This window comes from Ascaphus truei, chromosome 4, assembly GCF_040206685.1.
Source record: "Ascaphus truei isolate aAscTru1 chromosome 4, aAscTru1.hap1, whole genome shotgun sequence".
Taxonomy (NCBI): domain Eukaryota; kingdom Metazoa; phylum Chordata; class Amphibia; order Anura; family Ascaphidae; genus Ascaphus; species Ascaphus truei.
This window is the reverse complement of record NC_134486.1, coordinates 231,416,153-231,441,153: the sequence shown is the minus strand read 5'-3', so window position 1 is coordinate 231,441,153 and position 25,001 is coordinate 231,416,153. Positions and strand designations below refer to the sequence as shown.

At 40.8% G+C, this 25,001-nt stretch overlaps 1 protein-coding gene across 5 annotated transcripts in view; it reads right to left on the bottom strand.

Annotated features, from left to right (window-relative positions):
- The window catches only part of ZDHHC14 (zDHHC palmitoyltransferase 14), a 164,973-nt gene that overhangs the window by 38,197 nt on the left and 101,775 nt on the right, over nucleotides 1-25,001 (bottom strand). For all 5 annotated transcript variants that reach the window (XM_075596987.1, XM_075596983.1, XM_075596985.1 and 2 more), the window contains one exon: nucleotides 22,977-23,137. In XM_075596987.1, coding sequence (XP_075453102.1) covers nucleotides 22,977-23,137 — 161 coding nt within the window. The remainder of the gene's footprint in view (nucleotides 1-22,976; nucleotides 23,138-25,001) is intronic.

Genomic DNA, 25,001 nt, shown 5'->3' with positions numbered 1-25,001 from the left:
CGCTGCTTATAGACAGAATTAATCAAATCGATGTACTCACACTGTACAGTGCAAAAAAGTTCTGAGCTCACTAGCAAATGCACAGATTATCTCCCCACTCCACAGCCTCCAGCGATGAATCAAGCAATTACGGGAACAGTTCTGAAAGGATGCATTGCAGATGCAAGCCTGGCAGGTTCCTCTCAGGCTCAGCAGCACAAAAACGCTCGTCCTACGCGTCTCCCCGGGCTCAAAATTAAAATGACCAAAAAGTCAATTATAATTAGCCAGAAATTTGCCCGTTGTCGTACCAAACAGTGGACACAAGTATTTAGGATTCATATCGAGAAGGGGAATTAGACACCGATGGATACAATGGATACAATGGACATATTAGAATATATTAGCAAACACTAGTAATAAAAACAAGGAATAAAGATCCAAGAACATAAAGCCTGCCCACATGGTGTTAAAACGGCTAACTTTAAAATCAGAGAAGACTGGTGAGCTTTTTAATATTAAAGAATTTATCATCAATTGCAAAATGGATCTTGTAATCTTTCCCCTACGCTGCCCCTGCAGTAAGGCATATATTGGGAGGACTACTAGGATGTAGCGCACTAGGATTTTGGAACACCTCCGCAACATCACAATGGGGTTAGAATGTCAGTGTCCCACTCCATTATAAACAAGCTCATAACTCTGATACCGCAGGAAGTACATTTATTGCATTGGAACATGTTCCCCCTAACTGGGAATGTGGTGATAGAGTTAGAACCTTGTCCCAAAGGGAAACCTTGCGGATTCTACAACTTGGAACATTGCAACCTGTAGGTTTAAACAGATATTGATTTAAATGTAATGGTTTACTCTTGTTTTTATCATCATTTATAATCTCTCCCCAGCTTTCTCTATACCAATCTTTATTTTTCATCTTTTGGGTTTAATGGGATTTATTTGTGTTCACCATGTTTTTATTGTTTTACTATTTAGCTTTATGTTCTTGGATCTTTATGAATTGGTTCTTGTTTTTATTAGAAATGTTTGCCAATATATTATGCTTTAGCCAAGTATGTGTCCATTGTATACATTGGTGTCCAATTCCCCTTCTTATTGATATAGATCCCTCCCACTTGTGTCCACTGTTCGTTATTATCTTTGTTGAAAATGCTGTATATGGTGTTTATTGCTCATCATCTATTAATAAAGTTTTGTTTGTCAATATTAGCCTAATTATCAGTCGTGATGCGATTGATGTCAAGATGCTCATGGCGCAGGATGACATCCCGTTCTGTATGACGGCGCGCACATTTCTTGCTATTTAAAACTGACTTTTTGGACATTTATATTTTGAGCCCAGCGAAGCTGGTTGCCCAGTGAAATGCATAGGACGGTCATTTTTGTGCTGCCAAGCCTGGGCGGATTCTGTCCACCCAGCATCTACATTCCCTAAGAACTGTTCCAGTGCTTGCCTGCTTGATTCAACGCTGGAAGCTGCTGAGTGGGAAGATAATCTGTGTATTTGCTGCTGGTGGAGCCTGTGAGTGCAGAACACTTTTTTCCAATGTACAGAGTGCGAGTACATTGATTTTATTCATTTCTGTCTATAAGCGGCGTTATAGAATGCTATGTTGGCATTTTATCTTTTTCATATATGAAACATCCTGCAGTTACTCTCCGATCCTTGCTTGTTCACAGACCTTCATCCCCACCATTGGTTCCTAATGCTGAAAAGAATTTTGAGTGTGTGAGTATTTCACGCTGGTTAATTGATCTTTCAATACAGGGCCATACTGTGTGTTGCACTATTTTGTGTTACTTTCTCTTTCCATATATTCCATGAGTCGCTCTCCTGTTTTGTTCTCTTCTGTGTTTTTTACCCTTGAAGTTATTTTTTGAGCAGCACCTTAGAATTATCAAACCGTTTGCATTTTTGTTTACCCATTTATATATTTAATCACTAAATATCAAGTCACTTATCACTTGCACTAGAAATAAGTTTACTGCGCTTAAACACATTTATGTAGTTCAGCATAGAGTTGGGCAATAACAAAACTTCCGACGTTAACTACAGATGTAGCCGAACATACTGTTTTTGTGGCCGCAGACAAACATGCTGAAATCAGCGGCCAGTACGTACAGTAGCACCAAAAACCGTAAATTTAGCAGCCCGTGAGGATTAACGCTGCAGGGGTCCCTGCTCCTGAATGGGACCCACAGCATTAATCCTTCACGTGCTGGGCCATCAAGAAAACAATACTAACCTTTCAGATGAGCTGCGCAGCTATCTCTGTGTGCCATCACCAGCAGCTCTAAAGGTAAGTAGCAGTCTCCGGTCTGACCCAACCACCTGGGTGATGTAGATGCCCAAATAAGGGTCTCTACAGCATGAGGGGCAGGCTATAGGACCATATTTGGTCATCAAGAAGTTTTGACAGACCAGAGACGGCTTCTTACCTTCAGAGCTGCTGGGGACAGCAGCACAGCTACTCCACAAGATTAGTGTTGGTTTCTTGATGACTCGTTACATTATACAGTAATACGTCTTTTAAATATTGTTTGGTCTGCAGCTTTAAGGGATCTAGATGTCTGTGGGATAGATTATCTAGGTCAAAGTGCTTAACATGCAAATATCCAATTATTCTTTATTACAGTAGGTCATTTATATTTCTCTTTGATATCACCATCCTTCAACCAACAGGTACAATCTTGTTTAGACATACCTGGTTTACAAATCGGAGTTATAGAAGAGTGGTTTAATGGACAACAGAACCAGAGTTAATTCATATTTAAATTGCCATCTGTCCCAGAGTGTAAAGGAACACGTTATTGTGTATTTATTCAAAAGATTAGGTCATCTATTATTCCTAGGGAGCAATAACGAGTTCACAGTCTAGGAACAGAGCCCACTTTTAAATGCCAGTGGATCAATTGACTTAAGCGTGAAGCATAATATGATATTAGAAAAAGGAGTAACTAATCCCCAGAATAGCGATTTTACGACAGACCCCTTCTCTTTGGGTTTTTCTTTTTTTCTAAATATATTTGGAGCACTTAAATTGTCATTTATAGAAGACTTTTCTGAGAACAGGAATTGGTATAATCCTGAAAAGATACGTTAATCTGGCCAGTAAATTCATATTTACGAAGTAAATATTTCCAATACTGGATATAACATTTATTCTGGCTTTAAGATCGTTCATATGTTTATCAGTTTTGGGTAATTGAAGTGACGTACCCAAGATTGTGCAAGTGTTAGTCATGGGTTCAGTTCTTCCCCCACTTTTTTTTTTTTTTTTTTTTATCCAATGCCTTCTAATACCTATAATATACCAAGGCAATAAAATCATCATGCAAAACATCCCAGGGAATAAGGACAAAGTAAAACTGTAATTTAATGAAAACCAGAAGGCACTTGAAAGGAGTCATAAACCCATTAAGTGACTTTTTTGTTCATTTTACCAGCACAAAACATCCATAAACCATTTCCACTCTTGACCCTAAAACGTCATTATTAACCCACAAGAATGCAAATATCACAGAAAATACAGATTGACTGAAATGACTGCATCAGGACTAGGAAAGATGATGGTAGTGATAGATGACTAATTGCTTGTTTGTTGTGATGACTGTTTATTTTGTTCTAAGAAGGTTCGCAAACAGGACGTTTTAGCTCTTCAACTTTCTTTAGGGATCTGTTTAATCATGCTAACAATTTTGCATCTTACAGAATGAACCCAGGCTAGGAGCTTCGAGGTCTCCAGTGAACAGAATGAGTCTGCCGTTTTTATATCTAGGCTTAAAGACAATCATATCTTTACAAAAATGTAGGTAAGCAAGTTGGGGGGCTATGAAACATGGGCCACTGATAGGGAAGCTGCACATCTTGATGGAAGCATAGAGGCAAACTAAAAGTAGTGTAAAGTGCGCATTTCACTTCCTCCGGGACACTCTGAAAAAGCTTCCTAGGATGAAGTGAAAAGCGTGTAGGTGGATAGCAAGATGGCGTCGACACGTGGCATGAACTACAGAGTTAAATCTAACTTGGTCCCATAGTATGGAGGACTGTTTATACTAGCAGAATACATCATACAGCATCATCCCAAGTATATGACTCTCTCCTACATATATTTTACTCTCAGTGACTCACAAAAGTCATCTTTCCCAATAATTGAGTTAGTTGCTGCAGATTAAGAGGGATTCTCCATTATAGGGTAGTACCAGCTAATATTTACAGAGGAACAAGGGGAAAATTTAGCCATTGCTCTTTAAGAGTGACTCCCCTTTATTGAGAACCAGTTGGCATCTACACCTGAAGCAGGGGAGCCATTAATTTCAAGTAACAAGCAAGCAATAAGTGAGTACATGTGACGGTGAAGGGGTACCCAGGCCATAAATAAAAGGTATTTGGCCCAGCTTGGTGCCCCTGAGCCATACTGGGGAATTGTAAAAATATCAGCTCTGCAACCCAATCATGGCAGAAACACTGTTTTGTGATAAAACTGTATGTGTCTTATTCCAGGAGTGTTAAGCAGCGGACATTTCCCTGCTTCAGCACAGACCAGAATAATAAGACCGGGAAGGGGAATAAATTACATTCAGGTCCCTCGGTATATGCCTGAGAACCCACAGAACCAGGGGGGAGGGGGGTTCAGAGTAAGGTAATTTTTAAGATTGTGGCAGTGTTTTCGTGTAAGCACGTGAAAGGAAAAATGGTTTTAAAACCCAACAGCTAGCAGCATAGCAGGCGGCGTTTTGCCAACTTTCACTAGGAAGCTCCTAGCGCAGTGAGATTTGCTGTGAGCGCTGGCTGGGTAAAATCATGAAAAAGTTTATAACGCAATTTTTATAAAGTTATATAAAGAATGAAAGTCCCCTTATTTTAATTGTTCCAACAGTATATGAATAAGGGGATTTTCATTCAGACGGCCGTAACAGAGGAAACACTGAATTTGTAATCACTGTACTTTAGAAACGCATAGCAGGACATTTCTGCGAGGTAAGTGACGCATATTTAGCCCAGATTTCTAAGACAGCCCGCAGGCTCAGAGCCAAGAAGTCTGAAAAAGTCCGGAGTTAAAAGGCTTCGGCCAACTAAGGTGTTAATTGGGGAGGGGTAATGCAAGCATCCCAATCTTAGCAAATGTCCAGGCAAATGTGCCAGATGTCCGGCCAGCTCATACAAAATGTCGCCAGGTTTGCACATGCCCTTAGCAAACAAAGAAGCCCTCTTTCAGGTTTTGCCAAGTATGGGCAACTCTGGGATAGGTGGGAATATTTGTTCCCATGGAGAGATTAAAGGTTAAAGATAGGGGTTTTTACTGCATAAGAATCCCTGCAGCCGATCTGGAGTCAGATTCATCATGCAGTGAAGGTTCCATCTAAGCTTGACTTTAAACTTTTTACCATCGTAACCAAGAGTTCGTAAGAACTAAGGATTCCAGAACCAATTCTACGGCGGTAGAAAGAAAGCAGCTCCGACGGAGAAATAGCAATTGCGAGAGGCGCCACTGTCCAAAAAACTGTTTTCGGCTCTGTTTGCACACAACTCCCGCTCCTGGCAAATTGTGCCTTGAGACTGTATTTCAAGTGTTTTTATAAACTGTGTGTGTTCATTCTGTAAATAAATCACAATTTATTTTACCTCTTCCCTTTGCTCAATCAAAAGATACGAGTATTAAGGTGTTAAAAGTGCTGGTCTCCCGTGACAGTACTCACCAAAGCCCTCAATCCTATTGGATGCGGCAGTGTACAACTGGATTATTTAAATTTATCTTTGGGAGAGTACTACATGAAAATTATATTAATAGCCTTCTCAAACAATAATTACAATTGGAAAGTAGTATGATTTTGGGGGCACTAAGCACTGCAGGTGAAAATTCTGAAACCCTCTGTGAATCTTGGTATTTATATGTATATTTTAAGAAATACTGCATGCTAATGTTGTCTTTATATTATTATTTATATTAGAGTTGTAATGAATTATTGATGGTGTCACATATGGCACCCAGCTAGCACACAACCTGCATACGTGACAAGGGTTAATACTGACGCTCGCAAGCGCTCCCATCTTTCACCTCCGCAAAGGTCCGTCAAATGGACAATAATTCCTCTACAGGATCCAGGATTAATACACAGCTCACAAGCTGCCCCACTTTTCACATTCGCAAAGGTCCCTCAAATGAGTTATATCTCTTCTTAATCCATCCCAATATACCACCGCCACGAACAGCACACAAGTGAACACGCGACTTAGATATGCAAACAGGGTTAATACACACTGCTACTCTAGCCACCCCACCTTTCTCGTCCGCAAGGAACCAGTGAGTTAAGATTAACCCCATCTCAATTGCAAATCATATCTATCCACTGCCACCACCCCGGGTCCAACACAGACAGACGGTATTACCAAAAAAAAAACCACAGTTACAATACAAGGCAGAACAGCTTCTTAAATTAAAAGGGTAAAACAGACAGACAATCATATAGCAAATGCTATGGTTCTCCATCAGAGAGGCCACTGGTTCAGAACAGGAGGTCTCACGTGCTTTGTCCAAAGCATGCCTCAGGTGAGATCCGATTTTCAAAATCTTTTTCCAGACTTAAATATATTCTTTCCTCATGGCACCGGCATAAGCCCATCCCTTCCAGAGGATGCTTTGAAGCTGTCCTACCCAGACCATATCTATAGCATTTGTTTACAACAGTTGACACCTCGAGTGGGCTACCCAGGATGGACCCCTGCCCCAATTACGCCCCATTGAAGTTCAAAGCAGACCAAAGAAACAGGCCTGACCTTATTAAAACCCAGCATTTTGTATTTTGTTAAAACAAGTGTAGCTCATTAACCCTTCAAGCACTAATGGGATTAAACTACCTAGTATCATGATATTATGACAGATGGTTTTTAATAAACATTTTTTTTTTACATTTAGATGTGATGACTATGTCAAGCTACTCTGCTCTTGAAATCCTACTCTGTTTTGTTGGAGATTGTGCACCTTCATTATTATGAAATTAGAGAATTAGCACCTGGTACGGATTGGGAGTATTCACTTTTGTAATTAATCCTATTACTACCAGAGGCGCAGCCGAGCAAATTTGATGCACACTCCTCTGGTACTAAGAGAGCCCTTTCTTCCATGGTTAATCCTTTTCATCTCTGTCCTTCACTTTATGGCAATAATGGTGTAATTGGGGGAGGAAGAAAGTTTTTTTGGTGTCATTAGATCATTTATTGCAAAATAAATTAATTTAAAAACACATTTCACGCATAAAAATGTTAATGTTACCTAAAAACATACATTTGATAATTCTCAAGAATGAAATGTGCTTTCAAAAGAATTACATTTTCTATAGATTTACCATCATTCTCTTACATGCTTTCTTCGAACAAATATTTATTGCACGAAATATTGTTATCGTGATAAAATGTATTAATATTTAACGTGAAAGTTTATTGTTATAGCCATACCCCAGTGAGATGTATGTACCTTTACTTTATAATCAGCAGGAAAGACCGCTAAGGAGAGATCTCTAAACAGCAGATTCTTGTAACCCGGGTTAAGATGATAAAGCCAAGGAAGAATATGGAGTTGTTTCATTGGTAATCCGAACGTGATCAGAAAAAAAAAAAAAAAAAAAAGGTGGATTAATGGGCACTGCAACAGCCAGAGGGAGCTCAGGGAAAAGTGAGGCTCCTGAGAGGTGCGAGTGAGGACCAAACAATGTGCCTCCAATGCGGGATGCACGATCAGCTGTGCAGCCCAGGACGTTACACTGGTTCAAGGGACTCATCAGTCACTGCAAGCACCACCTGAATACCCGTTAAGCAAACATGCAAAAAAAACTTAAGATACGAGACACGCAAAAGAAGTTATTCAACACGAGTGTGTAAACAGAATTATTCTTCCCGATTTTCTCCTTCTAGCCAAGTAATGACAGTTCAAACCTGTGGGTACTAGCCCCTAACCTCTAGGTAGTAAAGAAGGCTGATTTCCTGGAGTGGCTGTACAATTGTCCTTCCCGTCCTGCTACACAGTGTCGATTATGAGCAATACAGAATACCCCCCAAAAAACATGCAATGGGTGGGAAATCTCGGTGTGTGCGGCCATCAGACGGAGACTAATCAGAAAGAAAAATGGTGTTTCTTTTGGGGGGAATGGATTACATACTAGTGTGCAGAGCCTCCTCACCCCCCCCCCCCCACACCTATCAAGTTCATAACAAACGTATGGATGTCGGCACAGGTCGCTGCGCTCCAAATATCTGCTTGGGAGAACCTTTCTGCCCATTAAGTGGATACGGCCCTTGAGACGAGTATTCACATTAAACAGCAGTGGTATCCCTGCCTTATTATAACCTTCCAGGATTGTCGTTTTAATCCAACTTGCAATAGAATCTTTTGATGCGGTTTGTTCTCTGACTTCCAAAAAAAATAAAAAAAGAGAGAACAAAGAGCCCATCATATTTTCTCTATGCTAATGTTTTCTAAATAAATCTTTAGGCACCCAAGTCGAAGTCTAAGCAATAACATTTTTCTTCCTTTTTGTCCTCTTAGAGTAGGGCAGAACGAAGGGAGAGGCTGAGGTAGAACAATAAGGTTATTTTGGACCTGAAGTCTGGAACCATTCTGAGGACTATTTTGTCCTGATGACATATTAGAAACTGATGTTTATATTAAAAAGGACTGAATTTCTCCTTCTAGCAGTGCTAATGATTTTTGGCATAGAGCATTAAGAAAAAAAACGTTGAGTTAAAAGGAAGCAATGATTATTTTCCAATAGCCTTAAGGAACCTTTTTATCAAAGGTTTGAGATGTGAAGTATTCCCCTCAAACAGCTGATGGCTGCAACTTAGACTTCAAACCGAGTCGAGAGTTTTTTCTCAAATCCTGCTAGGAGAAAATCTAATATGCATATTATTTGCATAGAAAAAATTGGTCTAAAGAAAGACCAAAATATCCGGAGCTCTAAAACAGTAATAGTGGTGTCACGCTGGAATCAAATGCTGTAATATAAAGACATATGTCCAGTACTTGAAGGGTCTAGGATGAAAGTCTGCAAGTGCGTGGTTTGTAGGTGCTTTTTTTCAAGTGCTTTTTTCAATGTCTCAAGCAAAATGGCAATAAGGGGTTAAATTCAATAACCACTCGTATACAGCAGGCAATGGTTGCTTTACTCACGCAACATCAGACCGTTAAGACCCAATCAAACCGGAGCCCCGATCCGTCACATTTGGTGGCGGTTCCCCTGCGAAGATCCTGGAGGTAGGTAAGCGCTGCGTCACTCGTGGTAGTATTCACCGGGTGTTGGTCAGGCGATCACGCTGACTCCATGGCACCCTGCGTGATGTCGTCGCCGCCCATATGCGCGTCCTCCTCAGCTCAGGAATCGCCAAAAATCCTCGAAGGGGTAGGTTGCCGTGCACCAAAGCAGCTGGAGCGGGGCATGAACAATAAGGCAGGAAAAGCCTCTGCACAGCGTGTCCAGACTGGCGTGCATCCAGGCAGGTAATCAGCAAGAGAGTATATCCACATAGGAGCCGAAGCACAGCCACACCAAAGGAGAATAGGACACAAAAGTTCTTTCAAGAATTTATTATCTAAAAAGGCATAAGGACAGACATCCTAATAGCACTCTGACATGTTTCACGCACAGGGCGCTTTATCAAAGAGTAAAGCGCCCTGTGCGTGAAACATGTCAGAGTGCTATTAGGATGTCTGTCCTTATGCCTTTTTAGCTAATAAATTCTTGAAAGACCTTTCGTGTCCTATTCTCCATTGGTGTGGCTGTGCTTCGGCACCTATGTGGATATTATTTGCATAGGTTGAACTTGATGGACAGCAGTCTTTTTTCAACCTCATCTACTATAACCAGTGGTCGACAAATCACCAAAAAATCTACTCGCCGAACAAAAAAAATCTACTCGCCACCTAGTACCACATGTGTGCTGCTTGGGCCAATAGGAGCTCGCCACGATGTTAAATCCACTCGCCCGGGGCGTGCAAATGTATAGGTTTGTCGAACACTGACTATAACTATTTAATATTAAATTGCAATTTCAGCAGGATCCTCTTGATTGTAAGGACACTACGCTCGGTTACAAGCTATGCAAGTTGATTTTTTTTATATACACCCGTAGAAGGGTATGAATTACTTGTGGTGAAGAGCCTTATTTATCTAATTTTCACCTTTCAAGTTCCAATGCTGAAATTGTAGTCAGCTCAAGTCTGAATGGTAGAATGGGCCCTGAAAAAAAAAAAAAGCAATTTTATTGTAGGTAGCTCCAATGAAAGCTTTGGTAAAATGTACTTGCTACGAAAACTAGGCCCTTCTGGGCTAAAAAGGAATGATGGTCATTATCCTGGCTTTTTCCTGCAGGACTCTGGTAATAATTGGAAATGGGGTAAAAATTTGGCTAAAGGGGAAATTCCACCAGGAAAGGGTTGTTTTCCCGGTTCATTGAACAAAAAAGTGGAAACTTCACGTTGGTTCTGGTGGCGATCGAATCAATTTGCTAGCATCCCCACCTGCTAAACAGCATTGGGAATACTTCGGAATGTAGAGTTCACTGTCCCCGGTGGATTTGACTTCAGTTAAGGAAATTTCCCATTTTGCGATTCTTGAATGTAGATTGCTGGAATTAGTGGTACATGGTTTTCAGCACAATTTAAAATGCGATTTACAAACAAATGTGGTCAAGTTGTCGGAAACCTGACTATACTTTGGAACATAAGAATCGCCACAAAAACTGCTAGTTGGAAGAAATCTCATAGTATTGCAAAATTCCTGCACTACAAATCCGATTTCAATCCTGCCCTCTCCCAGGCTAAACAAACCTACTTTTCTTCACCAACCAACACTCAAGTCTAACCCAAGCCGCCTCAACTCAGTCTGACTCAATTCAGACAACCGTCTAACCGGTTTTTCTTCCTCCATTTCACCTCAGGACTTTGATGACTATTTCAAGTCAAAGGTGAATTGCATTCGGCAAGGCACCCCCCTCATTCTACACCTCGTCCTAGCTCTCCTTCTGCCTTTCTTGACTCTTTCCTCTGTCACAGAGGAGAAAGTGCAGCTGCTGATCTTATCTCCCTCTACCACTTGCCCCTTTGACCCCATTTCTTTACATCAAGTCTTGCTTCCTAATTCATCCACTCACACATTTTAATCTCATCCCTCTGTCGATACCTTTCCTACCGCCAAGCATGCAAGTGTAATACCTTTATTCAAAAATAGCAAGCTCGACCCTACCTGTATGCAACTATTGCCCCGTGTCCCTCTTGCCTTGTCTCTAAATACCTTGTATTCGCTTGCTTGCTCGATTTTCTTACCTCATATTCTGTCATAGATCTACAATCTGCTCACTCCACCAAAACAGCCCTCACCAAAATAACTAAACTTCTTTGCTGCCAAAGACCAAGGTCACAATACCCTGCTTATATTACTCGACCTCTCCGCAGTCTGATACTGGTGACCACCCTCTTCTCCTTCACACTCCATACCTGTAACCGAGCTGCACCCTGGATTTCCTCTTAGCTCTCTAAATCTTACCTTCATTGGCTCATTTGCCAACACCACCTCCTCTGTCGATCTCTGTGGGGTACTCCAGGAGTGGGTCATGTGACCTCTGTTCTCTTTACACAAACTTTAGGTGACGATCACATCCCTTGATTTAAAATATCATCTATGCTGATGACAAAAATTCACCTTTCACCCCTGTCCTTAGACCTTCCCTGAATGTCTCTCCGCCGTATCTTCCTTGATGGCCGATTCAAACTTAACATGTAAAAAATGAAACTCCTCATACTACCTACCAAGCCTGGCCGTTCTGCCCCCTTCTACTTTACTGTTGGCAGTACTATCATGCACCCACTAAACCAATTAAAGTTTTTTTTATGTGATATATTGAAGCGAGTTTATCTCCTAACTCAAGGTATGGGTACAAATTCTCATGTGTGTAAACCAAAACACAGTAGTTTTCTTCATGGTTTCTTCCTCCTGCCTTGCATAAATCATTACTTCTATATTGTTGATGATAAGCAGTCAGCTCAGCTGTATTTCCATTCCTTGGGCAGGTTTAATAAAGCAAGTGTGCACCCACTCTCTAATCTGACAACTAATTCCCGGCATTGGCAAAACAGTAGAGATTCTTTGCTGCACAGAAATAGCAATGTAATAGGTGCAATCATTAGTGCGGGAACATTACCTGAAATTTGTAGGGTTTTACACTGATCATTTTTAAGGCCACATGCCCCCATTCCGTGCTTTTTTGACACTCTTCCGTGGCTCACTGGCTTTGTTATTTAAGGGGAAAGAAACTCGCTGCAACATTAAGAAATGCTCCCAAGGGCTTCTCAGCCACCATACAACGCTGCTGCTGGATTAAACAGCTATGATGTACACACACACACACACACACACACACACACACACACACACACACACACACACACACACACACACACACACACACACACACACACACACACACACACACACACACCTTAAAATTTAAGTTTTGCAGATATTAAAAAATAAACACAAAAGGTGATCACACTTAGTTGCAACATGGTCAGGATGTAGACTTTCTGCAATAGTATAGCTTTCTGAATAAATGGTGCGACATAGGAGAAAATCCACTACAGGAACGCAAAGCTTACTGTACATCTCCGGCTGCTGCAGAGTTCACCTAAAACTCAACTGGACTACCTGCGTGGTGATCTTGCTGAATGTCAGAGTAGGCAAAAGTGACATTTTGGTGTGGCTTTTAAAGAATAACTATATACTGTTAAATATCTAAATGTTTGCCTTTGTTTTATGAGCGCAGATTTGAACCTTGGTTGAAAAATGTACATCTCCAATGTGACGGTAACTTTGTAACAGGCTATAATAATACACCAAAAATATAACTGGGTTGAACTGAACGAGGCTTAGATATGATAAAATATAATTTATTCCTTGAAAAAGGTGAACACAACAGATTATACAAATAACAGACAAAATATAGACACTTACTGAAAGGTTTGGACAAGAAAGCCATCAGGATACAGGATGGGCCATTTCTTCCATAATTCAGGTTCAGATGTAGACATCACGACAATACATGAAGATCATGAAGACCATGCATGAACACAACTGAGTAAAGGGTGACTGACTTATATACCATTTCAATCCTTTACTCTTAACCCTTGGCGCCGAGTTGGCTAGAAAAATCTCTTTGAAGTAGATTTTGGCTTCCCCTGTAAGTGTGAAGTACCACACTTAAAAAAAAAAAACTCCGCTCCTTTGTTCCTGCCCCTAGTATAAACAATCAGGGCAGTTAACTTTTGATCACAGGGCTATGCTAATTCTTTCAGGATGCCCTTCCTGCCCTATTAGCATAGCAGATGGGGTCTGCATTTTCAGAGCAGATCCAAAATCCCATATACACTTTAATATTTACACATTAAAATACCCGGTTCTGGTAGGTCCAGCGGGTCCAAACTTTCCAGACCTTAATGCCGGAACTGGTACACTATAGGGTCCAAGTTTCAGCCTGCTGCGACCTTCGGAACCGGAGATATACAAATACCATATAAACCGTTTCATATTTTATTATAAAAATCACCGTTAAAAAGAAATCTCAGTTTTTCACTAAATCCCATTGAAATCAACGGGGTCCGCCGCCATAGCGTTGAATGGCGGGCTCCGCCGTTGCAGTCAATGGGATTTCCCGCCATAGGCTTTCAATGGGGAAACGCCGCCATTGGAGCTTATGGAAAAAACACAAATCTTTACATTCGTCCACACTCCGTCTGGTTGGTCGGAGGGGGCTGGGAAGGGTCATGCATTAAAGCCGGAACCTGGGCTACATGCCACCCAAATCCCATCCCCCTGGTCATTCCAGAACCAGAGATATGGACTTACATTTTTCATCATTTTACACTTAGTCGTTTTTACGCCACGCGGCTTTTCCCCATTGGAATCAATGGCCGGCGCCGCCATAGACAATGCATGGCGCACGCCGCCATTAGATTCAATGGGACCTCCGCTCCGCCATTGAAGTCAATGGCGCGACCCTCCTCCGCTCGACCCCTTACGGGGGTCTCTCATTCCTGGACCCGGTGTGGATCGTGTGTGGGGGTTCCAAGGAGCTAGGGACAAAAAGAACTTTATTCCCAGGGGCCCTATAACTTAAGATAACCACGCCAATTGTCTTTGAACTTGACCGAAGTGATTAAACTCTTTTCAAAGACATTGTATCCACTTTTGCGGTCTGGATGGCTGCCAACCTGTTCCTCGAGGCCAGCGTTGAGGAATCTCCATTGAAGTCAATGAGCCCATTGACTTACAATGGGAAACCGCCGCTCCTCCTCTCGGACGCCACCTGCTGGTCGTCGCTGGAAAACAGGTCCAAAACCGCTACTTCTGCCATTAGAAAGCATGGAGGCTCAATGGCGACCTATGGACGGCTGCAAAATGGAGCCTGAAAAGGCGGGAAAAGGGAACAAAGGACTATAATCACTAAATTAATCTTAACCCCTTCCCTCCCGCATCAACCCTAGTGTATGTGTGAATGCAAACACCAGGATAACACAATACAGTTATACAGGTGAATAAACATTTGGATACTGAAGCAAGGTAAAAAACACATTACTGGATCTCAGTCCAGTTAACCCCTTGCTTCCCAGGTGAGAGTAGAGGGGGGCCAAATGGGGTGTAACCTCTTTAATCCCGGGCCAAATCCTCTCTCGTGACATCCAACCAGTTTCACAGGCACTTAAAATTGTCCAGACAACCGCTTCTTAGCCCAGATCCATGAAAGTTTAGAATCCATACTGTAGCATTCTTTTTATTTACTAAACCCAGCAGGGATGCAACTCATTCTCATGACACCTGTATTTTAAGGCGCACTGTTCCAGAGTATCTTCACAGGCTGGAAACCTCACCGTAGCAATTTGGAAGAGAGCAAATGTGCTCTACAAAAATGGTTTGTCTGAAATGGCGCGGTCTGGGTGTGGGAGGGCAACAGTCCGGCACTAGATGACTAGTTTAGACTACTCCAAGGAATTTTGCAAAGAAGGGAAATGGATGTGTCCTTTTTGTTATTCAAGATGGATCGCCCACAATGGTATAATGCAATCGCATGCAACATAATCTAGTATCCCACACACATTTCCACAAAGGATTAAATATTTCTGCTGTCATTTCTCAGTGTACTTTTCCCCACGCAGATTTGTTTTCTAAAATAAAGCCTACAGTCCCCGATTACAATAATAAAGTGAGTTGTCATCCCAGTTGAACAGTAAATTAGAAACTAGAAAATGGAACTGCTGATCATTTGTTTGGCTAACCTTCTCTCCAACAAAAACATCCTGAAGTCTCACACATTCGTACTGAAAAATAAAAATATATATCTTTTTTTATTTATTTTTTTTAAAGAAAGAAATCTTTTGTTTTTTCTAGTGTACAATGGTTGTTTTCACTGCAATAAAGGTGCATAAATATACATATTTCAAAAATGGAACATAGCTTATATCAGCACTAGACTCAAGAAAAATGCTCAAAGATGTTTATTCACCCATAACCGTTACCGAAACATCCGTTAACCCGTGTGTTAATAATAAGTGTATTTCATATAGCGCTTTTCTCCTAATGGGACTCAAAGCGCGTCACAATTACAGTACAGCGCGCGGTATGTAGCACATAGGAATGTTACATACACAGTTCCTATCCAGATCTTACAATCTATGATTTTGGTGCCTGAGGCACAGGGAAAAAGTGATTTGCCCAAGCTTACAAGGAGCTGACACCAGGATATGAACCAGGTTCCTCCAATTCAAACTCAGTGTCCTTGTTTAGAGTCAGTGTCTTTACGCACTCCCTATGGGTGAATAAGAATCATTAAGCTGCTTTCGTGAGTCCAGTTCGGATATAATTACCCAGGTTTCCACTTTTTCTATATGATATTTTGTATAAAGCACAGAAACAGAATGCACTTTCCAAGTGTGTCCCAATTTCCCCCTTGTAGCAGCACTCTTTACCAATAGGTCTGTTGAAATCAAGTGAAATCAAACAGTTCGGAAAATGTATTTCATATGGGCGCATAAAACTATCAAAAGTTTGTGATTATTTCTCCAAAACAGAAAGCTGCTACATGGATAGACAAACTGTATAATTGCAGATGTTAATTTACAAAAAAAAAAAATCTATTGCACAAATGGTGTAAACCGATCTGGGTGTCTGATGGGGTACATTAAAACACCATAGTAATACACAAAGAGAAGCATTTAGTGAAGGATAGATCATATATGGTGAAGATTTGACAATGTAAACGACCTTAAGCTTTAGGCTTTGATTAAGCAATACGGCTTTAAAGGATGCTCATTGCTATTATTTATTTATAAGAGGCTGGTAGAAAAGGAACCCAAGAGTAGCACTCAGGCTCACCCTCTGGTGATAAATGTAGTAGTTAAAACGTAATCGACGAGCTGAAGGTGTACACTGGATCCAGATGCCGATAGCCGTATTGGCTCAGGATCCTAAAGTAATAGTGTGTCAATAGACCAATGCTAATACTACACTAGATAACAGTCCTTGTAAAGGATTTGTAGGTAGGTGGAGACGTGCAGGGAATTCTCGTGAGCAAGATATCATACTGTAAATCAATTTAACAGGCAGACTGATAGACCAAAATGTGATAAATAAGACGGTTTGATTTACAGTAGCCGGTATGATTCCTGTGGTGTCCAGTATATAATATATCGGGTGTGCCACAGTTCAACCAGCAAATAAAATGTTTGATCAGAGCTTAACTGGGTCCTCCACATGTGACTGTTAATAATGATGTAGGTAAATCCGCACCATTACTATTGCTGACATGACCTCAAATAACCTTTCAAGGTGTGTGCAGCAATGATCTAGGTAGATCTGTATGATACCTAGACGATCTTTGCTAGATATAGCTGCTTAATAGATGCCGAGGTGAGTAGTGTGGACCGATAATAGTATATAAGGTCCTTTGGATTTAAACCCCTGAGCATTAATAAGTATGTGGCTAGCTCTGCAGCCACACCAGTAGTTTTGACCTCAAGTAACCTTGGGATTAATCTTATGTTCAGAGAGTGTCCTCTATTCATCCTATGTGGTTAGAGGTGGTAAAGTATAGGTTCTTTTATTATCAGGAGAACCATACACTTATAAATCATAAGTCAGCTGAGTGGAAATGGATCACAGATGAGGCAGATGCTAGTGATCAAAGGTAATGTACTGATAAGTAGCCCACGGGCACTGCTATTTTAGAGAGACTCATACTGTGGTGAGTATATAAGCAGGAGTGTATAACGTTGCAGGCTATTGAGATACAATATCTCTCAAACTTATCAGGAGTACATAGATCTTGAGAGAATAGTATCCCTGTACTGTATGTCTGAAGGAGGTTTTGTGTGTCCGTCGGGGCACTTAGAAAACCTATATTTTGCAGAGGCAGAGAGCCGCACAAGCTCGCAGTGTGAGACAATCAGGTGCGGTGGCGATCAGACTCTGCGCGTGCACGTCTGAAATTAGAGCCGACGCGCACGTTTCGCGAGAGACGCTTTTTCAAGGCAGATTGGTGAGTAATGATGAGGGAACCCTGCAGGCTAGCAGGTATTTATAGGTCCTCCAGGGGGATGACGTCATTCTTAACCCTTGCTGTGTCAGTGCATGTGTGGAGTTCTGTGCTTATATGCACAGCTATGAAGTCCTGTGTATGGGCATGCAATCTGAACAGAAGATGGTAGTGTGTGTCTGGCTAAGACTTAATAAAAGCATAGTTATGCAATATGTCTGGTATGCCATTACAGTCAGACTTATCGGCGTGAAATGAGATAATTCATTCCCTCTGATCATTCAAGGGTAGTAAATGATATTGTTGCAAGATAATACGGATAATCACAATATTATAGGTGCTCTTTACCTATTTCTATCCCTAGCTCGCCCAACACCTATTCTCACAATTAATATTATAGGTGCTCTTTACCTATTTCTGTCCCTAGCTCGCCCAACACCTATTTTCACAATTAATATTATTTATAAAATGTTTTACCAGGAAATACATTAAGAATTAAATCTATGTCCTGAGCATAGAGTTATGAGGACAAATGGTTACAAATATATAGTTACTTAAGTGAACAGGGCAGCGGTGCGCAAACTGGGGGTCCGCAAGATTCTTTTGGGGGGGGGGGGGGGCGCGGGAGGTTGCAGAGGTCCAGCGCTCTCCCCCCAGGCATTTAAATTAAATGCCAAGTGACCTCGCGAGGCCTCCTTACCGGGATTCTGCCAGATTCAGCACGTGTGACCATGGCAATGCAGCGGGGCCATGTGACGTTGCGGTTGCTATGGTAACGTGCCATCAAATGATGCCACGGGAGGTAAGGAGGGGGCGGCCAACGGAGCAGGTAAGGCAGGGGGGCGCTGCAAAAAACGTTTGCGTGCTCCTGGAACAGGGTATACATTATATACAAGACCTAGCATGCACAGTTAGAGGTCATATATATTATAGACGTATGTAGCAGTTACAGACCAGATTAAAGACCGCTTTAGTTTTGAAAGAACTTAGACTGGTGGTGGCTGTGAGTCTCCGGTAGATTGTTCCAGTTGTGGGGTGCATGGAAAGAGGAGCGGCCGGATACTTTGCTGAACCTTGGGACCGCAAACAATCTTATGGAGTCAAATCTTAGTTAAGTGCTGCACTTGCTATATTGTTTTCTTGCTGCTTCTGCATGTAAATTAATGCTCAAATATAATTCCTATACAAAAATTGGATAAATGTGGTCTGAACTGCAGATAGTGGGTCCATTTTGAGGTCTAACACCTGTTCTATTAAATCAGTGCACTTTAAATCTGGTAAATTAGGGCACTTTAACTGGTAGCCCGCGAAGGGACTTCATGTTGCCCTTGGTCTCACCTGCTTAAGCAACTACTAAAATTAGCCAGAGCAAAGTACAATTTCTCAAAATTATTTTTAAATTAAAGTAATCTAAATATGTTACAGATGTTCTAAATTCTTGAAACATGATCATTCAAGTCTTTAAATGGATCATAAATGACAGCAATAAGCTTGTGGCCCTTCTACCCCTTAAGGTTTTCTGATCTTGGCCTTTTGGAGAATTGTTGAAGAGTCCTGATTTAAGCTCTACCGAGTCACAGCTGATCTGCTGCTTGGCAGTGTGTAAACTGGAATCCATAAACCATTGGCTTTTTTCTTATGAGAAATTCAACACATCTAGACCTGCCAATATCATGGTGCAAACATTTATGTTTAGGTATTTGCCAAAAAAGAAACTTAAAAAAAAAAAAAAAAAGCATTGTGTAAGAAATTTCCCTATAACGTATTCATGATAGTGGAGTTGCAAGAATTGACGTAGCATTGGGGATCCTATTCATCTTGTAGAGGAAAACATGTTGTGAGTCCCACAAGAATAGCAGATTAATTTAACAATAGTTAGAAGTTGTTAATTAGTTAGAAGTCCTAATTTAAGCACTTCTGTGTATATTTCTTCAAGCATCTACAGATTTGTCATGCACACAATGGCAGATTCTTCATTAACCCCTTCAGTGCCCTTATGACATACATGGTACGTCATTGGCTTTTGCTATTTTTTTTGCTGCAACAGACCTTGGGCTTTGCCCGGCCTACAGAAAAAGCGGGATTTTACCTTGGATACAACACAATGGACAACATCTAGGGATAAAAGGGATTTTCTGACGTAATGAGTATGATCTACCACTCGGCTTACGATTTTTAAAATGAAAATGCATTTGATTCCATCTACACCTCAGCAGTTGTAGAGGCATTGAAGAAACGTACACTGACAAAGGAACATTTACGAGAATGCCATATCACCATTAGATTACATGAAGACAACAAGATGAGGATCAGCAACGGAGTGTGGCAGGGAGAGCCCATGTCACCAAAGCTTGAACTGTTCAAGACATTCAATTTGGGAATAAAAAGGAATACAAAAAAGTCAACAGTGAATACTTGAGACACCTACGACTTGCAGATTACTTTATTTTCACAAATCCAGAAGATCCCCAGCAACAAATCAGAGAACTTGCCAAAGCAAGTAAGTGAGATGGGTCTCCATAAGAATCTCAGACAGACTTGTGCAACCTGCCTGTGCCCACGAAAGAATGTGGCACTTGGACCCTAAATGCAAAGAGAATTCAGAAACTTCAGACAACTCTGTGCACTGTGGATATTCTGAACACAATACATAAAGCTTGGCCCCCTGCAGACACACTTACCAGAACTCCCTCCTACTGTCTCTGTACGTTCTCCCTACCTACCAATTAGACTGTAAGCTCCTCGGGGCAGGGACTCCTCTTCCTTAATGTTACTTTGATGTCTAAAGCACTTATTCCCATGATCTGTTATTTATATTATGTTATTTATTTGATTACCACATGTATTACTACTGTGAAGCGCTATGTACATTTATGGCCCTATATAAATAAAGACATACAATACAAGTATGGAGAGATGCACGCTGGGTATTACCTGAAGATACAGGAAAATTAATGAAGGGGTTTGAAAGCAAACAGAAGCCTGTGACATCACAAGAGTGTGAAGAAATTACGACAGTGGGTTAGACATCGCAAGAAATGACCACTGTTGGGCAAAGATGTTACTCAGCTGGATACCAAGACGGGAAGATAAATCAGAACATAGGTTGGAGCAACATGGAGCAGACTTGCAACCACAGTACCTGGAAGATCATTGGGAAATCCGGGGGAGAACGAAACCTCTATTTGCAAATCCATGAACACACACAGGGCTGCCTAGAGGGCACCTGGGACTAGTAATACACCACACCTATACAGTGCATATATACATATCGCTGTTGATTTCATATGGTTTCCATTTGATTTTCTTTCATGCCAATAACTTTCGTACAGCTAATATATGCCAGATTCCAGTTGTCAAACTGCCTCTTCCTTCCACTTAGGCATGTTCTCCTCACCCACGGAAAAATAATTTTAACCATGACTTCAACAAAACACTTCGTGCTAATGCTACACGGTTTCAATTTTATGAACTTGCTTCAAAGAAAGTAAATGCGTAGATTATACTGTATGTAAAATTGCAGCCTATAAATTGAGACAGTAATTGTACTACAAAAGTACACAAGATTTCATGAAACACTGTGCGGTGTGTCTCCGCTTCTCTTTACCCGTGTGGAGATGTTACAAGGGTTAACCTTCACACTTTTGTGATCCGAGTGTTTGCCCATAGTTTTATTACTTTATATTTTAACTTTGAACAGTGTCCCAGGAATGGTTCCTGATTTTATGTATAACTTGGCTGCAAAGTGCGGTTGAGCCCCATTCTGTAGGTGTGATATGCAATGAGCCGGGGTCTGAAAATTAGAACCGCTCGCTAAAGCAGCAACACAATGTAATATTTACACAGACCTACCTTCAAGTACTGGTTTACCAACCGTATACTCTTTATTCTTTTGCAATATCCCTGGAGGAAACACATACGCATATACATATCTTTATCTTCTGGAATTGATCAGCTAATTAGTTCAAAAGTGTGTTGCATGAAAAATACAGTACTCTGTACAAACCAAACCCTGCTCTGTGGCAGGTAAAATCCTCAAATGACGAGATGAAAATACCTTATCCGTATCAGTTGTTCAAGGAGCAACAGGACCTTTAAAGAATAGTATGTCCACTTATACGTAGATGCTGCTTTACGCTCCTTTTAGGTTAACCACATAGATCACATCAGAAATGCAAAGACATCGACACAATCAACATCTTAGTAACATTTTAAACAGTGTAATGGAATGTAAGCAAAGAAAAGGGGAAAACAAATACAGTACTTGTTGCAAATGTGTGTCAAGATTTCTGGTTTGAAGTTCTCAGAATTACTCCACCAGTCTTCAGCAACAAGCACTGTGTGTTTATGCTGAATATCCAGAAATATTGTCAAGCAAGAATAATGCGTCAATATAGCCGTAGACACGTGGATACAATGCGGGTTACGCATCAAAATGTGATAGTGGAGGTTGGAGCACTGCCGTGTAAAAACACCCATTGACTTCAGTTATTGAATAACCCACAATGTATCTTTAAGATGCATCTACCTTTGAGGAAGTGTTGAGGATACTAGTGTCAAAGCCACTGGTGGCCAAATTTCCAGGTCTAAGAGGTGCAGCCCCATATAGCAAAACATGTTAAAACCCATCATTATAATGGACTTCCTAAAAATCTCAGGGCATCACGAGAAATTATTATTTTCCATGGGTTCTGCTTTGTCCAACTGCTTTTTGACTAATGGTGGTGTCACATAGTACCATAACTAACAGAACAAGAGGAGGCCTGGGAGGGGGCGGGTGGGAAGCGTGCACTCAATTTGCTTAAAGATACCTAGTGCCACAATTAATTGTATTACGAAATAGATCAGGTAAACATCACAGGCTAAAATATAAACAGACATTTAAAATATTTAACTGGATAAATCCCTTACATTTAACTATTGGATAAGGTCATATCAGACATTCTATTGTAAATATGAATCAAATGGAGAACCTGGATTTGTGAGTACCTTTTTCTTTTATATCACTACGAGTGAATGGAACATACCAAAATATTAGACTATGAATATACCTGTCCCCCTATGGTGTTACTTAAAAAGCAGCCAAGTAGGTGGCAGTTCCAAGTAGCACCAAGATTTAACACATTAAACAATCCCGTCACTAATCTACTCCTACAGCACGTTGAAGCAAAAGGATTAAGGAAAACGAACAAAATCACCAAATACATTTTAACCATTATCTTTTGGAAATGTTTAGCATGGTTACTTTTGAAAACCATTACAGATTACTAGGTGGCTTTTAGAAGCCCTTCTCCGCTAAGAGAAAGGAAGAAGAAACCTGCAGCATTACAGAACAGGCTCAAGCAAGAGTGTCCAGGAAAGAGAAGGCTGGGGCCAGAGAGCTGTGCTTTATCTTTTGCATTACCTATTTGTCTTTCCAGGTCTGCAGCCTCATCGGGGGTGGCACGAGGGAGGACACCAGGGTCACTGAAACTGGTCCTCAGCAAGGTCCCCATGACAAAAAAGACCAGGATGCCACCTACCACAGGAATAGCAGGAGTAATCTTCACTGCCAAATATGGACAACTGCAGGGAATAAAAGAAGATGCATCATTGGCACAAGAAGGTTAAACATTGCTACTTTCACAAAAGCTTCTTATTAGTGGATTTAACGTAACAAAACCTCTGGTGATACCTGCAGAGTATCGAAAACACTCCTTATGTGCAAACAAATTCCTTTCTGGTTCCTTCAGCACTAGAGTGGTTAATGCAGGTTAATGCCCCATTTAATTTAGTTCCCTTTGGCGCCTTGGAGCCATTCCTAGAATGGCACAAAGTGCTTGAGTTTTGGTGCCCGTTTGACGTTCTTGGAACAAACATTTTTCTAGAGTTGTCTTCTGCAGACCTCTTCTGTTAAGAGCAGCAGGGCGAGTGATCCAGGGTCCAAGGGATGCCAATAAGAACAACCATATGTATTTCCGGCAATCAATAGGATATAATGGCTTTAGGGTATGAAAAGCATACCTGCTTGCAACCAGACACTCATTGCCAAGACTAAATATTAGATACTCATCAACCGTTAACCTGCGTAGCAGTTAACTGGTCACATTTGCAATAAACAGACAAACACCTTGCCAAAAATGTTTATTGATGGGATTGTTTGGAATAAAAAGGCCATTAACGCAGCCTTTCCTGGTATAGTAATGCTAGCCATGACTAACAATGTAACATTTGTAATTTAAATAACAAACCTGATTAAATTATAATTTAAAAAAAAAATGATTTGAACATCTGAAAATTTTAACTTTTCCTTTTCCCCGGTAATTTCTATAAAGTTTTTTTGTATTTCACATTAAAAATAAAAAAATTATATATAAATAAAAGGGCGGAGTGAGAACGTTCCATGGTGTAGAATGTCAATTTCCTATGCAAATTAGGCCCAAATAAATGAATACCAAATGGTTTAGGTTACAACCCCAACAGATATTTACAATAGAAATACACTTACACACGTACTTTCCTCTAAGATTAGCTCATAGCCACCATGCATCGCCTAGCCTATCAGGAAATGCAACCTCAGTTTACAGAATGGCTTATAGAATAGCAATTAGTTTAAAATGGCTGCCAAGTCAGACGTCTAATGTCTCCTGACCTGGGTTTCCACTGGTAGTAAATCCTTACTCTATTGTTCAAATGAAGTTGAAAAAGTAAATAAGAAATAAAAATCAAGAGTTATTTCCTTTATTTATTTTTAAGTACAGGATTGAAGCAGGGGTCTCCACTCTTTCAGCTCCTGGGACTCCCTGCTTCAAGATACCTCCGTAGGGAGTGCCAGTATCTCTGCGCAGTTTAAAGCTCCAGCGTCACATGGGAAAATAGGAAGCAGGACTGCGTGACGTCATGGCTTCGCATTGGCCCACAGGGCCCAAGATCTTTGAAAATTAGCCATAATGTAAACCTTGGAGTGGCTACCGGCACCTGCTACACGCAGCTAAGAATCTCCTGATGCAGCAGGTCCCCGGAGCGGACATTCATAGGGTTCAGCTCCAAAGAACCTGGCTTCAATCCTGCGTTTAAATAAAATAAAAAAAACGCATGGATTGCTGCTTTTTTTTAGTGCTTTAAGGGCATCAAATTACTTTGCTCATTATAAAAAGCTTGACATCTCATACTATTACCACATACCAAATTATTTGCTACTGGTTTTACATTAGTCAGAAGAAACAGCTTCAAAACAAATCTCATAATAAGCATCAAACGTGCGTAAATCACTCCTGGCTTCAACTCTGGCATATGATGTTAAAAGCATTTGAGAATTTCACAGCAATATAAAGAGACAATTCACATACAGCTATAATTCTGCTTCTACTTCCGTAAATGCAGCGCACACAAAATGAATAATATAAAAATAATAACGTTTGAACTGAAAACTGATATTTGGAAAATAGAC